This window comes from Mastacembelus armatus, chromosome 17, assembly GCF_900324485.2.
Source record: "Mastacembelus armatus chromosome 17, fMasArm1.2, whole genome shotgun sequence".
In the NCBI taxonomy this organism is placed as follows: domain Eukaryota; kingdom Metazoa; phylum Chordata; class Actinopteri; order Synbranchiformes; family Mastacembelidae; genus Mastacembelus; species Mastacembelus armatus.
Window position 1 is genome coordinate 9,020,214 of NC_046649.1, and position 19,389 is coordinate 9,039,602.

General features: G+C 40.6%; 2 protein-coding genes across 5 annotated transcripts; both read right to left on the reverse strand.

The window, feature by feature from the left end:
• Nucleotides 1–426: 426 nt before the first annotated feature.
• Nucleotides 427–5,192, reverse strand: ipp (intracisternal A particle-promoted polypeptide). Of its 4 annotated transcripts, none has more exons than XM_026312907.2 (10): nt 5,121–5,192; nt 4,427–4,790; nt 4,127–4,338; nt 3,708–3,927; nt 3,446–3,601; nt 3,168–3,335; nt 2,926–3,063; nt 2,265–2,387; nt 1,801–2,021; nt 427–1,696 (listed from the first exon to the last, which is right to left on the reverse strand). In XM_026312907.2, the coding sequence occupies exons 2-10, from the start codon at nt 4,764–4,766 to the stop codon at nt 1,472–1,474; spliced, it is 1,803 nt and encodes a 600-aa protein (XP_026168692.1). In that variant the 5' UTR covers nt 4,767–4,790; nt 5,121–5,192; the 3' UTR covers nt 427–1,471. The 4 variants fall into 4 exon arrangements, with proteins under 4 accessions (XP_026168692.1, XP_026168689.1, XP_026168691.1 ...); XM_026312904.2 differs by having other exon boundaries at nt 4,427–4,830; nt 5,121–5,189; XM_026312906.2 differs by lacking the exon at nt 5,121–5,192 and adding an exon at nt 4,947–5,074 and having other exon boundaries at nt 4,427–4,830.
• A 5,452-nt stretch (nt 5,193–10,644) lies between these two features.
• Nucleotides 10,645–16,655, reverse strand: LOC113134735 (phosphatidylinositol 3-kinase regulatory subunit gamma-like). Its single transcript, XM_026314231.1, has 10 exons — nt 16,321–16,655; nt 14,174–14,285; nt 13,939–14,037; nt 13,632–13,812; nt 13,380–13,496; nt 13,133–13,275; nt 12,865–13,041; nt 12,658–12,732; nt 12,394–12,564; nt 10,645–12,272 (listed from the first exon to the last, which is right to left on the reverse strand). Exons 1-10 carry the CDS (start codon nt 16,373–16,375, stop codon nt 11,999–12,001), a joined length of 1,404 nt encoding a protein of 467 aa, XP_026170016.1. The 5' UTR covers nt 16,376–16,655; the 3' UTR covers nt 10,645–11,998.
• Between the last annotated feature and the right edge of the window lie 2,734 nt (nt 16,656–19,389).

The following is a 19,389-nucleotide window of genomic DNA, read 5'->3' on the forward strand; positions in this document are numbered from 1 at the left end:
CCCTTTTGAAGGCCAAATGTGTGACAATTCCACACCGAGTGAGTTTATCAAAGAAAAAAAACAGTCCTAAATTAAACTGGGTTTACTGGAGATTGACGTAACATGTAAGTGTTTAATGTAAATATATTACTTTTACTGGTAGAGCTGGACGTAAGTAGTCCCATGTTGTCTTGGAAGTATGCCACATCAATACCAAACCTTGTTGCTTTACAGTAGCAGATCTCAGATAAATGCAGGGCATAATGAAAAGGACACTAGAGAAGGAGACTACAATCACAGTAGGTTTGATTAGTCACACCACTATTTACTACACCAGGAAAGCATTGTAAAAAAAAAAAAAGCATAATGGTACTAAACATTGCCAGGTCATTCAATTTTTCAATTTTAATTAAATGAGTAAAGAAATGTCTGTTAAAAAAAACACAACTCTTGAACAAGATTTATTAAATCAGAAAAGGTGTAATTACTGTTTTGTAGTATTAATATTATGATCTTTGCCAAAGGATGACATTTCATGTCAGGCAATACTGTCACTGTGCAATATCTCCACTTCACTTACTGTAGCGTGCTAATGAGATGAGCCACAATGAAGAAACTGACAGCACTTACCAAGGTAAACACTTTACTGGACATGGTTTGTTGGCTGTTGTAATTAGAGCATTAGAAGGTGCTAGCATTAAGCACAATAACAGAACAGTCTTCACTTGATTGGATTTAAGTGTAAACAGTAACAAACAGGCACCAGTATTTACAGTATCATATGTAAAATAATTGTCCAGTGGAAAAATTGCTAAGGATAGCAGCTCACAATAGTGGTGAGCTGTTTAGCATTTTACAGAAATCACTCACATGACAATAAAAACAACCATTAGTTTTATTTAGCTCTATGATCAAGTAGGTCCGAGAGGTTTGATAAATTCTCCAAGTAGCACTGCACATATCTCAGACATTTTAATGAGAAAAAAAAAAAACAGTATTTCTTTTATGAGAACATTATTTCCAGTCCCCACAGGACTCTTACACAAGAGGAAACATTGTCTAGTCCATCAAAAATAGAATTCACCCTCTGTGAAAAAAATATTATCATCATTATCACTTTGTCTTTAAATATACAAGAGAGGAAAATAAGTGTGTTGCCATTCTGGTATTCTTGCAAAATCAGTAAGTGAAGTGAAAATAAACAGATGAGTGTAAGTAAGCAGTATGTGTGTAAGTAGAAGCAGTTTGGGCAGTTTTCCACTTGAAAGTCTGTTGTCGTATTTACATTAAACGTCAAATGTTCTGGACGAATAAAAAAGAAAAACATGTCTAATTCATGTATAAATAACATAGGATAATGTGAGTCTATTTGAGACAAAAACACACTTGTGTTTCTTAAGGTGCAGTTTTTCTTGAGTCTATGCAGTCTTGGGACAATTCCAGTGCTGATGTAGATGGATGTTCACAGACTCAGCCTGAGTATTCCTGTATATCAGAGCACAGCCAGCCCACCATCACAGCGGCTGGTTATCATGTTGCCCACCTCAGTCCAGGTATCCAGGTGAGGGTCGTAGATTTCCACAGAGTCTACTGTCACTGGGGCAGAGAAGTCTCTGCTGGTGGCCCTACCACCGACAGCATACAGCAGCCCATTAACCGCTGACACTGACACACCTGCACGGGCAGTGGACATTGGCGCCACTTCCACCCATTTTTCCTGAAAGACAACCAGAGAGAGGAGGAAAATGTTAGAATCCATCCATTCAAGATTAGATTTTCAAATATAAAAATTATGTCAAGTGTCTTTTAGTCATGCTTTACCTCTTCAGGACAGTACTTCTCAACTGTCTCCAGTGCACCGAGTGCCTCATTCCATCCGCCCACTGCATAAATGTAGTTATTGAGGCAGGCGACACCCACATAGGCTCGGCGTGTGACCATGACGGGCAGGGCACTCCATCGACGGGAGATGGGGTCATAGACCTCAGCTGAACGCAGCTCCATCCCTTCATCACTGATCCCCCCAATTACGTAAATGAAGCCTGGAAATGGGACAAATGCATTAAGTACAGAAGTGCTTTATTCACTGTGTCCATTAATGTCACCAGAAAAACATAGAAATAAAGTGTGGCAAACTCAAGCAAGAAGACAGGTTCAACAGCATTTGTAAATGTGTGTGATGTTGATTGTGAATACTGACAAAAGCACACAGAAAACACAGCACTTCACACTTCACTTCACACAAGTTCACACATTTATTTTTTTGAGAAAAAGATGGGACACACCTTGCAGCTCACAGCAGCCAAAATAATAGCGAGGAACTGCCATGCTGCCAATGACCTCCCACTTATTCTCCTCAGGGTCATATCGTTCCATTGTTTTCCCAATCTCAGAGCCAACCCAACCACCTAAAGAAAGTACATTGCAGCCATCTGGTCAGACTTATCTCCCAAAGTGCTGGTTGTGAATTGATCAACTTAAGTGCACTTACTGAGTTATTTACCATTTTATTTCACAAACAACATAAATTTATTGAATTTGCTATGTGTCAGTTTTCTGTGATATCACAGTTTTCTGTGATTTATTCTGATATCAGTCATCCAGTCCAGCCATTGTATTGCTTGTATTTTTCTTTGCAGTCTACATGTACATCTAGTATGCTTCTGGTTATTTTTACAAGGACAAGTTTGAAAAATTCCAGTTTTCAGTTTTCCACTTCTGATAAAACGTCTTCCTTTAATGTTTCTTATTGTCTTTAATCTTTAATAACATCTTTAATAAGACTGCTCCTATGTTCTTTCATTATGTCTCATGGTTTGACTAGTACTAGTAGTAAACTGACCCTAATGTGCAAAATCAGAGGTATGTTCCTTTAAAACTATACTACCAGCTTGTGCTGAATGTACTTCAGCCTGTACATGGTGCTAATATTATTGTGATAATTACCAAGTGCATAGAGTGCTCCATGGCAGGGGCAGACACCAACTCCACAGCGAGGAAAGTTGAGAGACGCCACAGCAGCCCACTGCTTTGTCACTGGGTCATACCTCTCTGTGCAGTCAAAAATCATTGAGTCTTTCTCCCCTGATGACAAAAAGAAAAAAAAAGAAACAGATGTTTTGTCAGACTCATTCAAGTTCTTTTACTTTTGGGGCTAAAGACAAACAAAACATCCTCAGCTCTCTTACCTCCCACCACATAAATCATGCCTTCTAGGACGGCAACCCCCAGTCCGCTGCGAGCCTGGTGCAAGGATGACACGGTGGTCCAGTACTGGTTGAAGGTGTCAAAGCGCTCCACACAGCTTAATGCTCGGCTGTCACTCCAGCGACCACCCTGCAGCCGAGTATACCCTCCTGAAGTGAAGGTCCAAGATTAATGGTATTTCTGACACATCTTAGTAGGAAAATCTCAGGTAGTGTCTTCATTGATCAAATTATATTAGGTTAGTGATCTGAAACAGAACCTATGGCATAGAGGTATTTCCTGGCTTTTCTTCTGGGTCTCATCTTGGCTGGTTGTAGCTGACTGTACACCTTATTTTCTTTGAGGGACTTTGTGACTTCAGTGTACTCCTTCAGAAGAGTTTGTAGTGCCACCCGCAGGCTGAAGTCTGTAATACCTTTATTAAATATCAAAACACCAAGAATGTCCAGGTGCTCTGAATGCTTCATGTAATGAATTTTAAAGCAGAGTTGCAAGTATAAGGATAAAGACAGTCTCCTTACCTTCTATGTATTTGAAGAGTCTCTGGGGGGAAAGCAAAGGGAAGCGGACAGGTTCCAATACCTCCACAACGTGTTTTTTCCTTTTTGACACATCTTGGAGAACCCAGTCCATGGCTGCAGTGAAAACCTGGTATTCATCCTCAATTCTCAGCTCTTCACTTCGTAGCAGCCTTACCAGCTGATCCTTTGACAGGCCCCTAAATTCGTCAGTGACACACACCTGAAGAGAGACAGTTGTTGGAGACAGTAAGTGTTGAACCTCAAATTTACTGTGTGAGTTGGCACAATGTTAGAAACATAAATGCCAAACATATAGTTTCGCTAAGAGACTGTTGATGTTTTATTATACTGGTTATCAGTCTGTAAATCTACCTGAATTATCTTAAGAAACAAAGAAGAGTGTGCTGCAGAATTCACACCTCCAGGAAGTGAACGTGGATGTAGTTCTCTGTGAACTCCAGTATGTCCATGCAGGCAATCTGCTCCAGAAATTGAAAGATGCCCACACAATTAGACGGGTCCATTTGTCCCTTAAGAAACTCTCCACAGATAGACACCACCTCGTTCAGCTGTAGCATGTCTGCTGCCACCATCAACTCCTGAACGTTCTCCACAGTCACGCTGATTGTTCCTGTGTGTGTACAAATTAAAACCAACCAAACAGATTTGTAGAAAATTCTTATATCAAAATTAATTATGATATAGGAAATGATATAGACCTGTATATATGAAGTCCAGCAAACTCTCAAACACTTCAGTCTCTACTCCAAGAATCTGCACCTCCTCCTTATCTGCCTCTCTCATCCCCCCAGAAAACAGTGCAGAAAAGTACGGGCTGCTGGCAGCGAGCACCAGCCGGTGGACCCTGAAAACCCGGCTGCCAACCTTCAGCCGCACGTCACAGAAGTCGGTGCGGAGCCGCATCTTGTTCATTTGGGCCAGGATGAGTCTGGCGTAGTGGTCTGAGGCCAGCAGAGCCTGCTCAGACCCCGGCGTTGCCATGGCAGCTGCAGCATCACCAGCACAACCAGGGGATGTTGACGCCGAGACGGAGTACATGACAGCTGGAGCAGGACTGTGTTACTATGGAGACCAAACCCTCCTCTTTAGTGACAAAGCAGGCCTGAAAGACACAACCAACACTAAACTGCTATAACACAAGACAATAAAACTGTGGCTTTAACAACAATATAGTAAACAAAAAGAAGGTAAGCAAAGGTAAGTCGCTATCCTTCTCACCGCCGCTGTTAGCCAGGCATGCTAGCAAGCAGACAGCTCACCAGGGTGGGTTCAATCATCAGACTGAACAGTGATGTCACAGTTTTACTGCACGACCAAGACTGGCACCTCACTGAGAACTGTGGTCATATATCTATATATATATATACAAAAATGTTTTTAGCTGAGACTTACCCATAAGTTTACTGATGAGGATGCAGACAACTTCCGTCGCCCTGCAGACCGTCGATCCTTGTTGTCTGGATCGATTACACTGGTCTGACAGATGACTGTCCAGTCCTAACTAATCAATCCCCGAGACTTTCAATGTTTCCTCTTCTGGGCTTTTTCTGCAGGTTTGATTCGTCATATCACTTCTGATAAACAAACCTTTACATTACACGAACGTAGGGCTTATTTTATTTGAATCATTTTTAAAATAAGTTATTTTTGTTGGTTTTGTTCACTTCACCCACACTCTGATCTTTGTACAATATTCATCGCCAGATGGCAGTGTCGTCTTTGAACCAGCTGTTAAGTTAAACAAACTGAAATCCTTGACAACAAACCACAAAAACCCACCATGTGAATGATCATAGTATTCTTACCATGTCAGAACCTAGCAGAATGATAATTTTAGATGTAGCTATTCTCCACTATGTTAGCTCTAACCTATTCGACTGGAGACCTGACCAAGCCTGCAACCTAGCCTGCTCTTAGACAGTGGCAATGGGTAGCCCGGTTTGTTTTAATCAGTAGCTTGGGATCAAATTAGTTTAAATATTATGTTGGAAACCTGTTATTACATTCAGAAATTTAGCATAGCTTGGGCTCACTGGACCTGTCTGAGTTGAGGTAAGAAAAGAAAAACGCCTCTGAACACTCCATATCTGGGTTAATAACTGTAACACCCAGTAAGATTATATGTCACACACTTGAAATGCAAGTTCTATAACATCTGGCACTTGATTTGGATTTCCAGCCATTTCAGCCTGTCACTCAGTATTAAACAGCCAGTGGTGTGCTAGAGAGTATGTGGTGACACCAGAGTTGCCCAATTAAAATTCAAAGGTAGTCATGTGCCAACCTGGCCACCCTTGGTTAGGTTTCCTTCTTTTTGCCATGCATTGTTAAATTTCCAGAGTGTCCTGTTTCCCTAAAGGGCAACCAGCATCTCAGCTAAACAATTAGCTTATTGGATACTGCTTAAAGAGACTCTTAGAGAGCCACTGTAAGGCAAGGCTTACCCTTTGAGCTCAGAGATTTGAAACGACAACCATGAGCTGCCTCACTTTAATGTTTTCCTTTTTTGAAGGGAAAAAACTTGGGCAAAAGTTACTTATTAAATCTAGACTTTGAATGATATTTGTGAGAGACTGCAAGGACTTTGTGGCCATGAAAACATCACGTCAGAGCCAAAAAACAGTTTTAGCCATATATCTAAGCAAATTAAATATATAAAGGAAAGCGCATTGATGGAAATAATGCAATTTTCTGCCATATTTAACGTCAATATTTCACAATCACAAATTAGTGCAAATCTTTTCCTGAGTAAAGTAGAACTTACTCCACAGTGTTATAACCTGCAATTTCTCTATGTAATACTATAACTTATCCCATTTAAATGCTTTTCAAACAGTCTTAACTTGGCTTCATGTTTATCAGAGAATATACAGGACTCAATACTGGCATGATAACTTTCCACACAAGGCCGAGATATGTGTTAATCATGTCATGTATTTTTACCACTCGTGAGGTTATCAGTTCTGTTTTCTATTAAATCAGTTGATAATAGGTGTTGGAAAGGGACAGGTTTGACAGGAAAACGTGCCCATCAGAAGACTATTAATTTTGCTACTGTGTCTCTTATTAGGTGCAGAAAAGAAGCCTCTTACATTAATCTTAACAGCAGAATTTTCCTGCATTACTTGTGTATAAGCTTTACTTTCTTGATTAATATGAAAGTGCTTTTTCTTTTTTTCCTTTGTCTTTTTGTTACTGCTTCTGCAGGTGTCTCTTGTAAAACAGGTTTTAATAAGTAGGTGAGGTTGTGAAATAAATTTGAATGTAGTGTCATAGACTTTGAATGTGGTGTCGCTACAATGCGATTGGGCTTTCTTGGGTAGACATGGCTGTCTCCGTTGTGGTGAAGTAAAGCAGAATGTTTGCCTTGCTCACAAATCACCCGTGCTGTGGGAGAAAAAGTAAATAGTGTAAGGGTCATCCTATGGAAAGTGGTCTCTATAATTATCATTCTGTTTTAAGTGCAGGGTATGTCTGGCTTTTTCATCGGAGCTCTGTCCATCTGGCTGGACGATGCTTTCACCAGGAAAGAAAAATAACATGAGATGAAACTGGCAGCTTAAGGGTTCTTATGGGAGTAGGTAGAGTTCAGTGTTTGTGGGTTGCTTTGATTGGCTTTAAATTATACTAGATAAAACAAGTAATTGCAGGTATATGGTAAATATTATTTCCAATATGTTCCATATGTAGCATGACTTAAGCTGTAAAAATCCCTCTTTTGAATGAGAAGAGTAATTTGTATTATTATTAAAATTCCTTTCTGTCACAAATACTCTGCTGCAAATGTTATCATGCCTATACTGTATGTTTTCTGTAATGCCAGAAAGGCTGTAGACCTCACCTGACAAGACCTGTGCACTGCATAAACTTTATATCCTTATCTTGAATGAGTTCACAGTGTACAGTTTACATATGGTATTTTGCTTTAAGAGCGATCGGTGGCCGCTCTTCTGATTTGAACTGTGAAGCTTCTCTGCCATCTGTATTGAAGCCAGTCATTCAGTCCTGTTCCTCTCTAGTTTGCTGGCCATGTGCCTGCTGGTTCTTTTTTAATCTATTTGAGAGCTGAACTCCTGCAGTGAGATTGTCTTGAGAGCTTGAGGGGCTCTGAGGTCCTTCATTTATTACATCTGAAATCGATAGTGATTTTTTTCCTTGAGAAAAAGAAGTACAACACAATATTGTATCTGTCAGGTTAAATTAGGAGGAAATCATGCAAGCTGTCTGGCATTTATCCAAAAGGAAAGTTATTATTTTAGGGTTGTGCCACTGTCCTGTTCTACCTGTTTCAACGAAGTGGGATCAATTTCCTTCACTGCTTAAGCTGGTGTCTGCAAATCTGATTTGGTTGTGGATCTGGTTTGGCTTTTCTTCTGAATAGTTTGATAGTAAGCAGTTGTATTTTATCCCCTTCTTAGAGCTAGCTCAGTGTCACCTCCCATCTCAGTAGGATCTGACCCCCTTGCCCCAGTCACTGAGCTCACTGAAATAGCCAGCGCATGATCATTTTACCTTTTTTAAAAACATCCAGTGCATGAAGTGATGCTATGCTACAATTTTTGACAAAAAAAAAGCAGAGAATGCTACTTGTTATTGTTTAGTGAAATAGTTTGGTGATATTTCACTTTTATTTTAGTCAGTTTATGAAACAAGTTGAAATTGCAGTTCATATATTGCACCTATTGTAAAATAATTCAACTAAGGATTATGATCTAATATGATTTTCTTTCTGAGAACACAGTTCACTAAAGCCTTGGGGATGATTGAATTAGGCCACTGGGAGGACACAATCCATTTATGTATCCTTAATAGTTTGCTGAATGTAGGCCTACAGGTTTCTGTGTGGTATTCAAGGTCTTCTTTAAAATTACTGTAGATTGGGACTGTAATTAAATATTCTGTTATTTGGGCTGATCTCTGTAAGGATATCCGGTATATTAAAGAAAAAGTGGCTGAAGAGAAAAAAGAGAATTAAGTACAAACTTTCACAATGTAATTTTAAGTCTAAAACTTGGTCAATGTGCATCATTTATCATAATTCAACCAAGATTTACTAACCTAGCTTTGTCATGACCTCAACCATAAACAGATACCTTCATATATCTGCATATGCAATATTCAGACGAACTGTTAAGCCTTTATTTGTGGTGTAATTAGACAAGCGTCAAAGAAAATGTGGAGCTGGTATGTTCAGTGGTTCAGTCCGTAGCCTACATGTTGCTTGGCAGGAAACCGGATCTCTCTCGGCCTATAAGCCAGCTATAATGTGAGCTTGTAAAAAAAAGGGAGGAAAAAAATCCTTCTCTTATCGATTCTGCCTCCAACATAGCAACTGTTCGCTGATTGGCTGAGGCGCGGGACGTTCTCGCCCTCTCATTGGTTGATCGAGTAGCGTGAAAACGGTGGAATCGGACGGAGACAGCGGGGTGGAGAGACGCGATTGGCTGCGGCCAGGCTGAAAGCGTAAACCCCTTTTCCTGAAAGCCTGCGAGACAGTTGATGGTGTGTGTATTTTAGGCGTGACTCCAAAGGTAATTCGTCCTACTGCCCCCCAGCCAGGACTTATTTAAATTGAGAACTATAAAGCAAAATGACTGTGAATTTAAACGAGCGAGTTGTACCATGGAGTTCTGCTGACAAGGAGAGGGGAAAGTAAAGTAGTAGCGTCTTTGTATAAATAAGAAAACGGACGTGGGAGCTGTTTTTTTTCGTAGATTAAACTGAGCTAGCATTAAGGAAAATTGGTCTGAGCAGTCTAAGGTAAACATCTGTAAGAAGCAAAGAGCTTTGGGGTATAGCCAGATGGGTGTGTTTCATTTGAAAGGAAATGTAGGAAAGGACCAACTTGACCTGTCCAGCCTTCATTTTTTACACCATCCTGTACAGGAATTAAGAGAAATGCCATTTTGAGTAGTCTTTCCTGTCTCTTGTCTTTTCCCATCTACCTCACACATTGTCTATACACATTTCTTTCCCTGTCTTTTGGACACTCTCACTGCCCTGGTGACTCAGTGCTGGTACAGCCTGTCCTCTTCATTTATCCATCTCCTCTGCATCTGGTCCGTTCAAGCAGAGCATGCATGCCGCCTGTCCACCAGCTCTCGGTGCTGACACAGGTAAGTGGGAGTAATCCGTGGCCTGGAACTGAGGCTCTCCCCCAGTACATCGCTGCCCTCTGCACCTCATTAATCCCTACCTTATGTGATGGTTCAAAGAGGGCACCTGTAAAGAGGCCACCTGTTGCTCTGGTCATGGATGGCCAGTAGTGGTGTCACCCAGGGTCATCATCATCATCATCGTCATCATCAAGGTTACCCAAGTGTTTCTTTGTAGATAAAGCGTGGGGTTTGTTTGGAAACTGTGGAACACATTAACTTGGCGTAATTATCAGATAACAGTAGTGTTAACTGCGTGATAAAGTTCTGGAGTAAAAACTCAAGCTGACTCGTACCAGATGCTTACCGTCACGATTTCACAGGAGCTTCAAAAAAATTTGACTCAAAATACTGCATGTTCCTAGTGAAGTTGGTTTGATGCATTTTTTTCTAGTGACTCAACGGTGGCCGGCGAGAGTAGGGAAGGGGCCAGCACATATCCTGCTATTGTCTTTATCGCTTCCTTTCTCCTCCATCTGTCCACGGTGCATTCTCCAGTGCCCTCACTACCTCCTGTCTCTGCTGACACAAGGATAAGCTCAGTGGACTACAGTGGCTTCGCTAGAGACAGGCGGTAAATTTTACTGAACGCATTAACTCAATTTAAGTCATTCTGGGCCTTGTATTTGTTCATTTTTCAACCCATGGAAAAAAATGAGCTCATAAAATGTTATATATCGTTAAAAAAGTGACATTTTGCAAGCAATGCACTTCACTTTTTCTGCAAAAGTCTAAAAAAAAAAAGAAATGGATTACATAAATTGACAAAACCCTCATCAGTTTATTGTCTTTCAGCAAGAAAAAGGTCAGGATCTCACATTGCTTAGCTTCACCCAAGGAGTTTCCTCAATCCCCCAGTGGAGTTATATTTTTATAAGAGGCTTAATCACCCACCTTCCATAAACAAACCTCAGAAGTACATTTTACAGTTTCTCTGTACAGAGTGTCTATTGTCCTCAAACTTGAAAAATGTGCCAAGTTCAACATGGATACCTTTCCTCTTAAGCTATGCAGGCTGCATGTCATGAAAAACATTCATAGCTCGAGAATTGCCACAGTTCAAGTAATGGAGGCAGGATACTTCCGGACCTCTGGCAGTTCACACAAACATCGGAGGCCACATCATACCGACACCACCAAAGAGAGTGCATTTTTGTGGCAAATGTCAACCTCTCATAACAGCATTACCTTCGCCATCATCCTCGTCATACATTGCAACAATAGAAATACTGTTGGATTGCACTTTCTTCAAGCTTTCATCTTGTGGCATGTTTATAGAAAAAATATATATAGAATACAAAAAAGCTTATATGTCTTTGAGTAACAGAATATAACATACAGTACTTCAGATTATGTTTTGATCAGCACATCAGCAGGTGTACATAAATTGTCCTCCGTTTGCCCAAAATGCAATCACCGAACTAAACAGGGATGTAGTTTTCCTCACTATTAAGTGCTTTGGTCAATGGGTATAACATTGAGTATGCTCTTACAATGGCATTCTACATGATGTTAATGCTACATAGTTATCCACTGTATATGAACGTGTGTTAGGAAAGGGGCTAATTGTCAAGATGCACCATGACTTTTCACATATTCACACGTGGCATTTACCCAGAAAATAGTTTGGTCCACCAAACTGATAATATGGAATCAGCCTGTTTACAACACAATTTCCCCCTCACAAATCCACTAAGTAGTAGTAACCCAATATATATCTATTTTCAGAACAGAATACATTTTAACTAAGGGAATGGACATCTCCAGCAAAATCAACTCTATTTGTAAAAGCTGAAGTCAAACAAAGGTGTAGCACCTGATGTCATTAAGCAATTTTCTGGTTGTCTGCATCTCTACTGAAAAGGTGTCCATTAAACAAACCGCAATAAATGAAGTACAAAATTTTTTTGAAAGCTTAAAGTCTCTTATAAAACAAAAACAAAAAAACAAAAAAGGTTCAAGCTGACATTCAAGTTCCGGTCCCACTTCAATCTGTGATATCCCATTCACAAAAACCGATGGAATCACTGTAGTGCAAAATTTTACACAATGCACCTCGATGCAGTCGTTCTTGCAGGATACAGTAAACATGTTCTTTCTTCTTTCTCAGTTTGATTACATTTCCGGAGCGGCAGGCGGGAGCCCCGCTGTGTGTTGTGGAGTCTGTAAGAGTTTGTGTTCCTCTGCATGTTGAGAAGATGTAGCGGCAGGTTTAGCATGTACTGGATATGACAGCCGAACATCCAGGGCGTCATTGTGTTGCGCTAAAGAGTGCAGGCGATAGTGCAGGACAAGGTCTTTCAGTGAGCAGTGGACATCGTAGGGCTCAGCAAAACCATATCCGTGTGGTGTGCTATAGATCATGCAATGCTTCACTTCTTCATTCACACTAAAACAAATGAAAAAAAAAAAAAAAACATCAATTAGGGTTACACAATTACAGCATACACAATATTTATCTTAAAATTGATCTATTAATCAGATTTAGGTTACCAAAATGTCATACTCACACAACAGAGCAGGCGTAACATCCCTGTTTGCTGCTCTCGCGTATCAGGAACGTTCCAGGAGCTTTACCTTGAAGCATCTCCTCAGCCTGTGTCCGACTCAGTTCACCAACAAACCAACTCGTCTCGTCCTGATGTGGCAAATTCTTCTCGTCTCCTTTCAGTACGTACGTGCTGGAAAAACACAAGTTGTATTGCAACAGTTCTTTAATTCACTTATAAGTTACGTTATTAAATATTTTCTTGAAAGAATTTGTTAAAACTTACTCATCGAGGCTGTCACTTTGTATCCCCAGCCAGTCATTTATGCGTTTCTGCCGTACACCTTTGTGATTAAGCCAGCTGCAAGAAGAGTAAAAAAAAAAAAAGAAAAAAGGTTGCTTTTTTTTGTCTTTTGTAAAATACTTAGGCACAATGTTTTTTCCTTTTATGGGTTTGCAGGCATTAACCAAAAAATATTCTGACAGTACTTACTTGAGGTACTGGTCTCTGATGTTGCGTAGCTGGATGAGATCAGGCCGTAAGCTGTTCATCTTCCTGTCTGTCTCTCTGTAGTCGTCCACCTGCGTTCTCAAGTCTTCTTCCAGATGGATTTTGCTGTCATAGATCTCCCCAAGTCGGCACTTGAGCTTCTCATAATTTATCAGAAAGCTAAAGAAAAAATGTTAATGTTTCTAAATGCACTCAAAATGAAACTGCACTTGTGATGGAATTTTACATTTTTTGATTTTTAATGAAGTACCTCTCTAGATCTTTATTAGCTCCGTCAGACTGATTGTTCCTTTCAAACTCCTCCCCATAACGCTCCTGCTCACGACACTGCTTCTCGAAGATCAACATTGTCTCATTAAATGCCTCAATTGCTGTCCGCTTCATCTGGATTTCCTGCATTGCAAACAGTACATCCAGTAAGAAAAGCAGGCTGGTGAACTTTCATGTTCACAAAATAACTTATACGTTGGCATTAGCAAAAGGTTTCAGATCATTACCTGTGAAGTCTTTGTGATGGCTTCATAAAGACGATCAAACTCCTTTGACTTTTCTTGATACTGACTCTGAACCTCTTTGAGCTTTCTTCCAGTAACGTCAACACCGTCCTCCTTCACCTAGTGTCAAAAACTCCATTTGAGCAAATTTACACTCCTCCATATTTAACAAAGCTCTCTATCATCATGTCACATATTTTTGTCAGACTGACCAACATTCTCACAGACAAAGATAAAATAATGGTAGTAACTAACCTGCTGGAAGCGGGACACAGGATGGGTGAGCATCAGGTCCAGTGTGGCATTATATTCCACCAACGGATGATGCTGGTAGTACCAAATAAGCTCCACTACTGAACTGAATGTGAGGGGGTCCGAGAAGCCGTACTTCCCATCATGGTGGTAAATTTTGATCAGCTTGTTGTGCCCGTCCTTTCTGTTAAATGTTAAAGGTAAAGTACAAAATCCTATTATTATTAAAAATTAAATGTAAACCCTATTCATGATATTTGTCGCAGTGCTGTGATGAGAAGGACTGTTGTGGTTCTCTTCTTTCCTCTACCTTAATGTCAGCGTAAAGTCTCCTTGCAGCTTTGTGGATGCGTCACGCACCAGAAAGGAGCCGTCAGGTGTGTCTCGGAGCTTCTCGTTTACTTCATCCCTAAGGGAAAATTAGTTAACAGTTAACGGCGCTGACATACTAATACGTTGAAGAGCCAAACAAGCTCCTTAGCAGACCATAATGTTTATAGGAAAGATGTGTTTAATATTATGCTGTTAAATTTAAGATACTTTACCTAGTTATGTCTCCCCAGTACCATTCAGCATCCTGTAACGAATACGCAGGTGGCGAAAGGCAGTTGTTGTTCATGGTGGAAGACACTGGCTTTGTTGACCTCGGAGGGAGAGCTGCAAACAAAAGGAGGCAGAATAAAAAATGAAATTACAATTCTCTTAAGAGAATGATTGGAATTGGTTTGCTCTGTTGTGAGATCAACTGCAGGGATGTACGCTATGGTAATGCAATGTTCCCAATGTATCCCCCCTCAACCCAAACTACAGCGAACACTTTGTCACACCCTTGCTTGATTGAGCCTGTCAAGATCTGAGGACAAGCCCAGGCATGTTTCCAATGGATATTGCTTGCCAAATCATTACCAAGATCTTAAGTGTGGTCAGCACTAAAAAAGGAAATGTGGCAGTTTGGCCTCATTTCTGAGTACTATCTGTCAACAACCAGCAAAACATGTTTTCCTTTATTATTCCAAATATTCTCAGAATTAGCCGTTCAGTTGCCCGCAACCCTTGCAAAGTGGATTAAAGTCCAATTTCTGAACACTGTAGCTGCCTTTGGCACTTTCTTGAATTGCATGAGAAGCATTAAATAGGCTGTAAATTGTATTTTGAGTCTCTTGGACCACCACTCCCATTTTATAATCATTGCATGCTTACAGATCCTCATAAGTTTTCCATCAACCTTAAATGAAAAAAAAAAATAATCTGTGAGTCTGGCTGAAAGATGTTTTGCTAAAAATGAAAAAGGAGGGCAAACCGCATCAAGAGGAGGTGAAGGGCAACATATTTCACTGCAGGACAAAAGTGCCTTTCATGGAGCAGTTAGGGAGAATACAAGAGCACACTCAGAGGAGAAAATGTGGGTTTCTCTCACCATCCGCTCTCCTCTTTTTCTGACCTTAAAATAAACAAAAAGCAGGTGCAGCAGCACAGTGGCAGGCACAAAACGAAAAGCTGCGGCTCCTGGACTCAGCAAAATTAAATCTGTACACCTTCCCCTTTCTGTTTGCTGCCAAGAAACTCTGCTGGCTTCCAAAATCCACATGCGCATACCAGTACAGACAAGAGTCCACGTAGCTTATTTAAGAATGGAATAAAAAAAAAAATAAAAATAAAAAAATATATATATATATATATATATATATATCAAATAAGTCACACTGATTCCCGGGTTGCCATTATGCCCAAACTTCAAAACATAAAATAAGTAGCCTAGGTTAAGTCTAAATTCAGTTATTGTCCCTACATCATTACTCCAGCAAAACAGTACAAGGTATCTGTGTTCTTATAGTGTAGTAGCCTGTATCTAGTATTAATAGTTGACACACTCTTATATCAACTGCAGTTAATAATATTCTATCATAGTTAACTTTATATGGTGCAGTTTTAAAAAGTCAGCTGGTAAAAATCAAAAAAGATCAAATGAACATATTTAAAATGAAAGACAACACTGAAATAGCGCAATACAAGTGTCATACACTGTTAAGACAATGTAATAACGCGGCAGATAATAGATGACATGGGTAAATAAAAAAAATAAAAGACTGTTCATGGGTTGCCGGAGTTCAGTCATGAGACGGGCTATCTAGTCTACTTGCCTCTAGCCTACTTTCAGACTAGCACACAAATTAACTACGGCTGGCTGCAGAGGAGAACAAAGCGCTCGTTTCATGCGGCGCTCACAAACGCACCCTCAGCCATATTCCGTTAAAATGCACTTTTTCACACCGGCAAACACCTTTGGCAATCCTGCCTTTGGTTTATGCGCAGATGCAAAGCCGCTGTGCTTTTCTGTCTAAGTTTGTCATATGTGCTGGGACAAAAGAAAGGAGGCAAAAGCCACTGCGCCTGGTCCACCGAAAGGTATTACGTAATTGGCAAGTGAATTGCGCTATGCATGCCTGGGCAATGCCACTGGGGGAGCGCAGCACCGAGGACCTGGCCAGCACACCGTCATACTAACACACGCACTGCATTTATTTAACTTTATTGCAGACATTACACAGGATGGTGCTAGAAAAAGAGAAGAAATAAGAAAATTCATTTAAAAAAGACGCCCCCCCCCCCGCACACACACAGACACACACGCACACACACACACACTCTCCCCACGCAGATCAGACAATGAGTCGATTTAACCCTAATTTACCTGGTGGTGCTTGATCCATTTCGATGTAGAATAAACCTTCGGGAGGATAAACCATTCCGGTTTCACTAGAGTAGTCCTCCAGGTTGGTGTCGTTGCTTTGTGCGCAATATAAAAAAATGCACGTTTTTTCAACCTTATCTAGGCCACTTCAGTGCAGTCGCAAACGCCACGTCCTACATAGAGTTGAAGAAAAAAAATCCTCCTTTGATTCTGAGTCCATAAAAAATCCCAAAGTCCAAAAGTCTTCTCTCAGCATAGCCTGTCTAACGGGGGGATTTTCAGAGACATAGATTGTCAGTCCGTGTCGTCTGGCTGTGCGTTGGCCCTCTACTTTACTTCATCTCGGAAGTGGAGCGACTTTAAAGGGCTGTTCGTAACATCATCTTGGCCTGGTCCAACCCGCTGCTGCACTGGGGGATTTCTCCTTCTCGCATGATTCACTGCCACGTAAAGGACTCCTAAGTCAAGTTCATATATCGTACTTAAAAAGACAGAATCATCACAGTTAAGGATACTTCTACAAAGAACATTTACTTTAGTGGATTCCCATTGCATATGTATGGTGTATTACACATGAGTAACCCCTAAATGCAATGGTACATTCCAGACCGATTCATTCAGTTCTCCTCAAGCTGCCCTGAAACAGCAGAAAAATGCCTTGCAGGGCATGAATGGAAAAGAAAACTCTGGTCTGTGGGCTTGAATCATTAAATATGAACCTGATCTAATCTATACCTTAAATTATTTAATGTAATTTCAATTTAAACGAGTAGCTGAACTAGTTAAAATATTTTAGGTGTGCTCAAATTTATTGCTTAGTGACTAGATTGTAATAAAATGACATCATTCTTTAGGTTTTATGATAATTAGTGTCTTCAGTTGTTTGGCATCCAGAATAGACCAGACTTAAACCCTTCTGTGTGAGAGGCGACAGAGTAGCCTGCCTAGTTGGAAAAGGTGTCTTACATTCTTGTCGAGCTTGTCAAACACGTTCAGCAGCCAAAATAGCATTTAATAATTATTGCTACACTGAGATCATCCTATTAAAGACAAGCCAGAAAATAGCAGGTGTGTAAAGGTGAACACAGGGCTGAGAGAATACATTATTTTAGGATGCGAAATTTTCTGCTTCATGTCTCATTATGTGCTAAAAATAGCATAGCATCATTGCTATCTCATTATTATACACTCATGTTGGACAAGTACGTGGACTGTTATTTGTTGGTGACACAGAATGACATAGTGTTGAAAATTTAAGCAACCAAGACCTCTTCAAACAGCTGACATTAGTGGCTGAAGGGAGAGTGAAACCAGGCCTGCATGGTCAGAGGTCTGACTCTGTTGGTGTCCAGGCGTTTATGGTCGGTCCCCTTTTGACCCAAGAACAGAGAGTCAGAGGAGGTAATTGCCTCCAGCATTCCTTTTTTTCCCATCAGTTAGATGATTTCTTTCCTTGTCCACTCAGTGTCTGTGAAACACACTAACCTAACTACAGTAATGGAGCATATTATGACAAGAGAGCACCACCATCCCTCACAGATTAACATGGATATATGCTCATGTGTGTGTTTAATTTGTTGAAACACAAATGAAAATTTATCAGTGTTCTTGTGAATGTTGTTCACAGATGCTGTTTAACTTGTGGAATGCTTGTCACCGGTCCACCATTTGACAGGTATGTAATTGTGTGGGGGGCGTATGTGCACACACTGGGTGAATCTGCTCATGTGTGTCTGCATCTATTTGTTGGTGCATTATCAGCGTATTTGCTTGTGTGCTTTCTATACAATCCTACATTAAAAAGCCTTGAAGCCTGTCACAGCATGTCACTTGGCTGCTGCCCAACCCCCTTCCCTCTCCTGGTGTCAGAATTTGCCCCCTGAACTTCTGGCTCTGACCTCAGTGACACATTTCACTACCACTGCCCTCTTGAAAAAGAACGGCATTGGGGAACAGTGAGGCATATCATGACGAGTTCCAGTCTTTGGGGTTTGCGTTTGGAAGATGTTGTTGGTCTACAATTATTCTTAGAGTAAGATGTAATATTTTGGGGTGTGCTGTGTATTTGGGTGTTTGCCTTGTTGGTGTAGTACACAGGGTGAGGGAGGTCTGACATGTAAGATAAACCTTTAGGCCCTGCACCCCATATCCAGGCAGTTCTGATGGGATCATGGAAGGCTAATCGTAAGATTAAAAGGATAGGCTGATACTGCAAGCCTGCCAGCTGCCTGCTAGCTGATGTGACTCATCTTGATACCCACCACCACAGTATAACACGGACTATGAGAGTACTGAGAAAGTTTTTGATTGGACAAAATGACTTTCTGTGCTAACAGTTAAAGCCTGGTTATGTCGGACTGATCTGTCCAGTTATTCAGGAATAATTAGACTATTTTAGGTGGGACATATTAAGAGGAGTAGGGGTTACAAACAATTATAGTTTGCTAATTCTCTGCTTATGAAAGCAGTGCCAGGGAGAGCTATCCAAATATGTAGGGTAGTTATTGTGTTGTAGAGATTATTGGGTCAGTGTGCTTTAGTGTGTTGGATATGAACTCTGGTGAAATTATTGACAGACAGTTAATCCCCATATTTAAGAGTGTTAAATGTGTACATGATAGGCCTCCTGCTGTCATTCACTTAGCCACACTAAGTCAAAATGTCCCATATATGTAGAATCTGTGTAATAATCTCCCTGCTTTCTAGAGTAATGTTTGTTTAGACTGTGTCAATGAATATTATTCATCAACTGTTTTCATATTATGTGAAAAGTGAAACGTAGGACATATTTTATCACAATTTATTTTGTTTGAGGATCATCAGGAAAGACACAACACAGAGAAAACATGTCAGGCATTAGTTCAGTTCACCAGTGTGGGTATCTGTGTCACAGTCTCGTATTGTAGATCTGGGTGAATTGCACATCTCTCAAATCTTCTGTACTGTGGTGTGCTGCTATTCACTGCCATTCAAGGGATGCATAATGGTCTTGGCAGGGCATTCGACGTTCACCATGGAGAGACTGTGGGGTTTCCCTGATCAGCAGCCAGAACCAGCACACAAAGCATG

Coding starts and splice junctions, on each gene's coding strand:
- ipp (XM_026312907.2), bottom strand. CDS start 4,766: ATGTACTCCGTCTCGGCGTCAACATCCCCTGGTTGTGCTGGTGATGCT. Junction 3,064..3,167: donor CATGATTTATGTGGTGGGAG/GTAAGAGAGCTG, acceptor TTTTGTCATCAG/GGGAGAAAGACTCAATGATT. Junction 1,697..1,800: donor AGAAGTACTGTCCTGAAGAG/GTAAAGCATGAC, acceptor GTTGTCTTTCAG/GAAAAATGGGTGGAAGTGGC.
- LOC113134735 (XM_026314231.1), bottom strand. CDS start 16,375: ATGGTTTATCCTCCCGAAGGTTTATTCTACATCGAAATGGATCAAGCA. Junction 14,286..16,320: donor AATGGATCAAGCACCACCAG/GTAAATTAGGGT, acceptor TTTTGTTTGCAG/CTCTCCCTCCGAGGTCAACA. Junction 14,038..14,173: donor TACTGGGGAGACATAACTAG/GTAAAGTATCTT, acceptor ATTTTCCCTTAG/GGATGAAGTAAACGAGAAGC.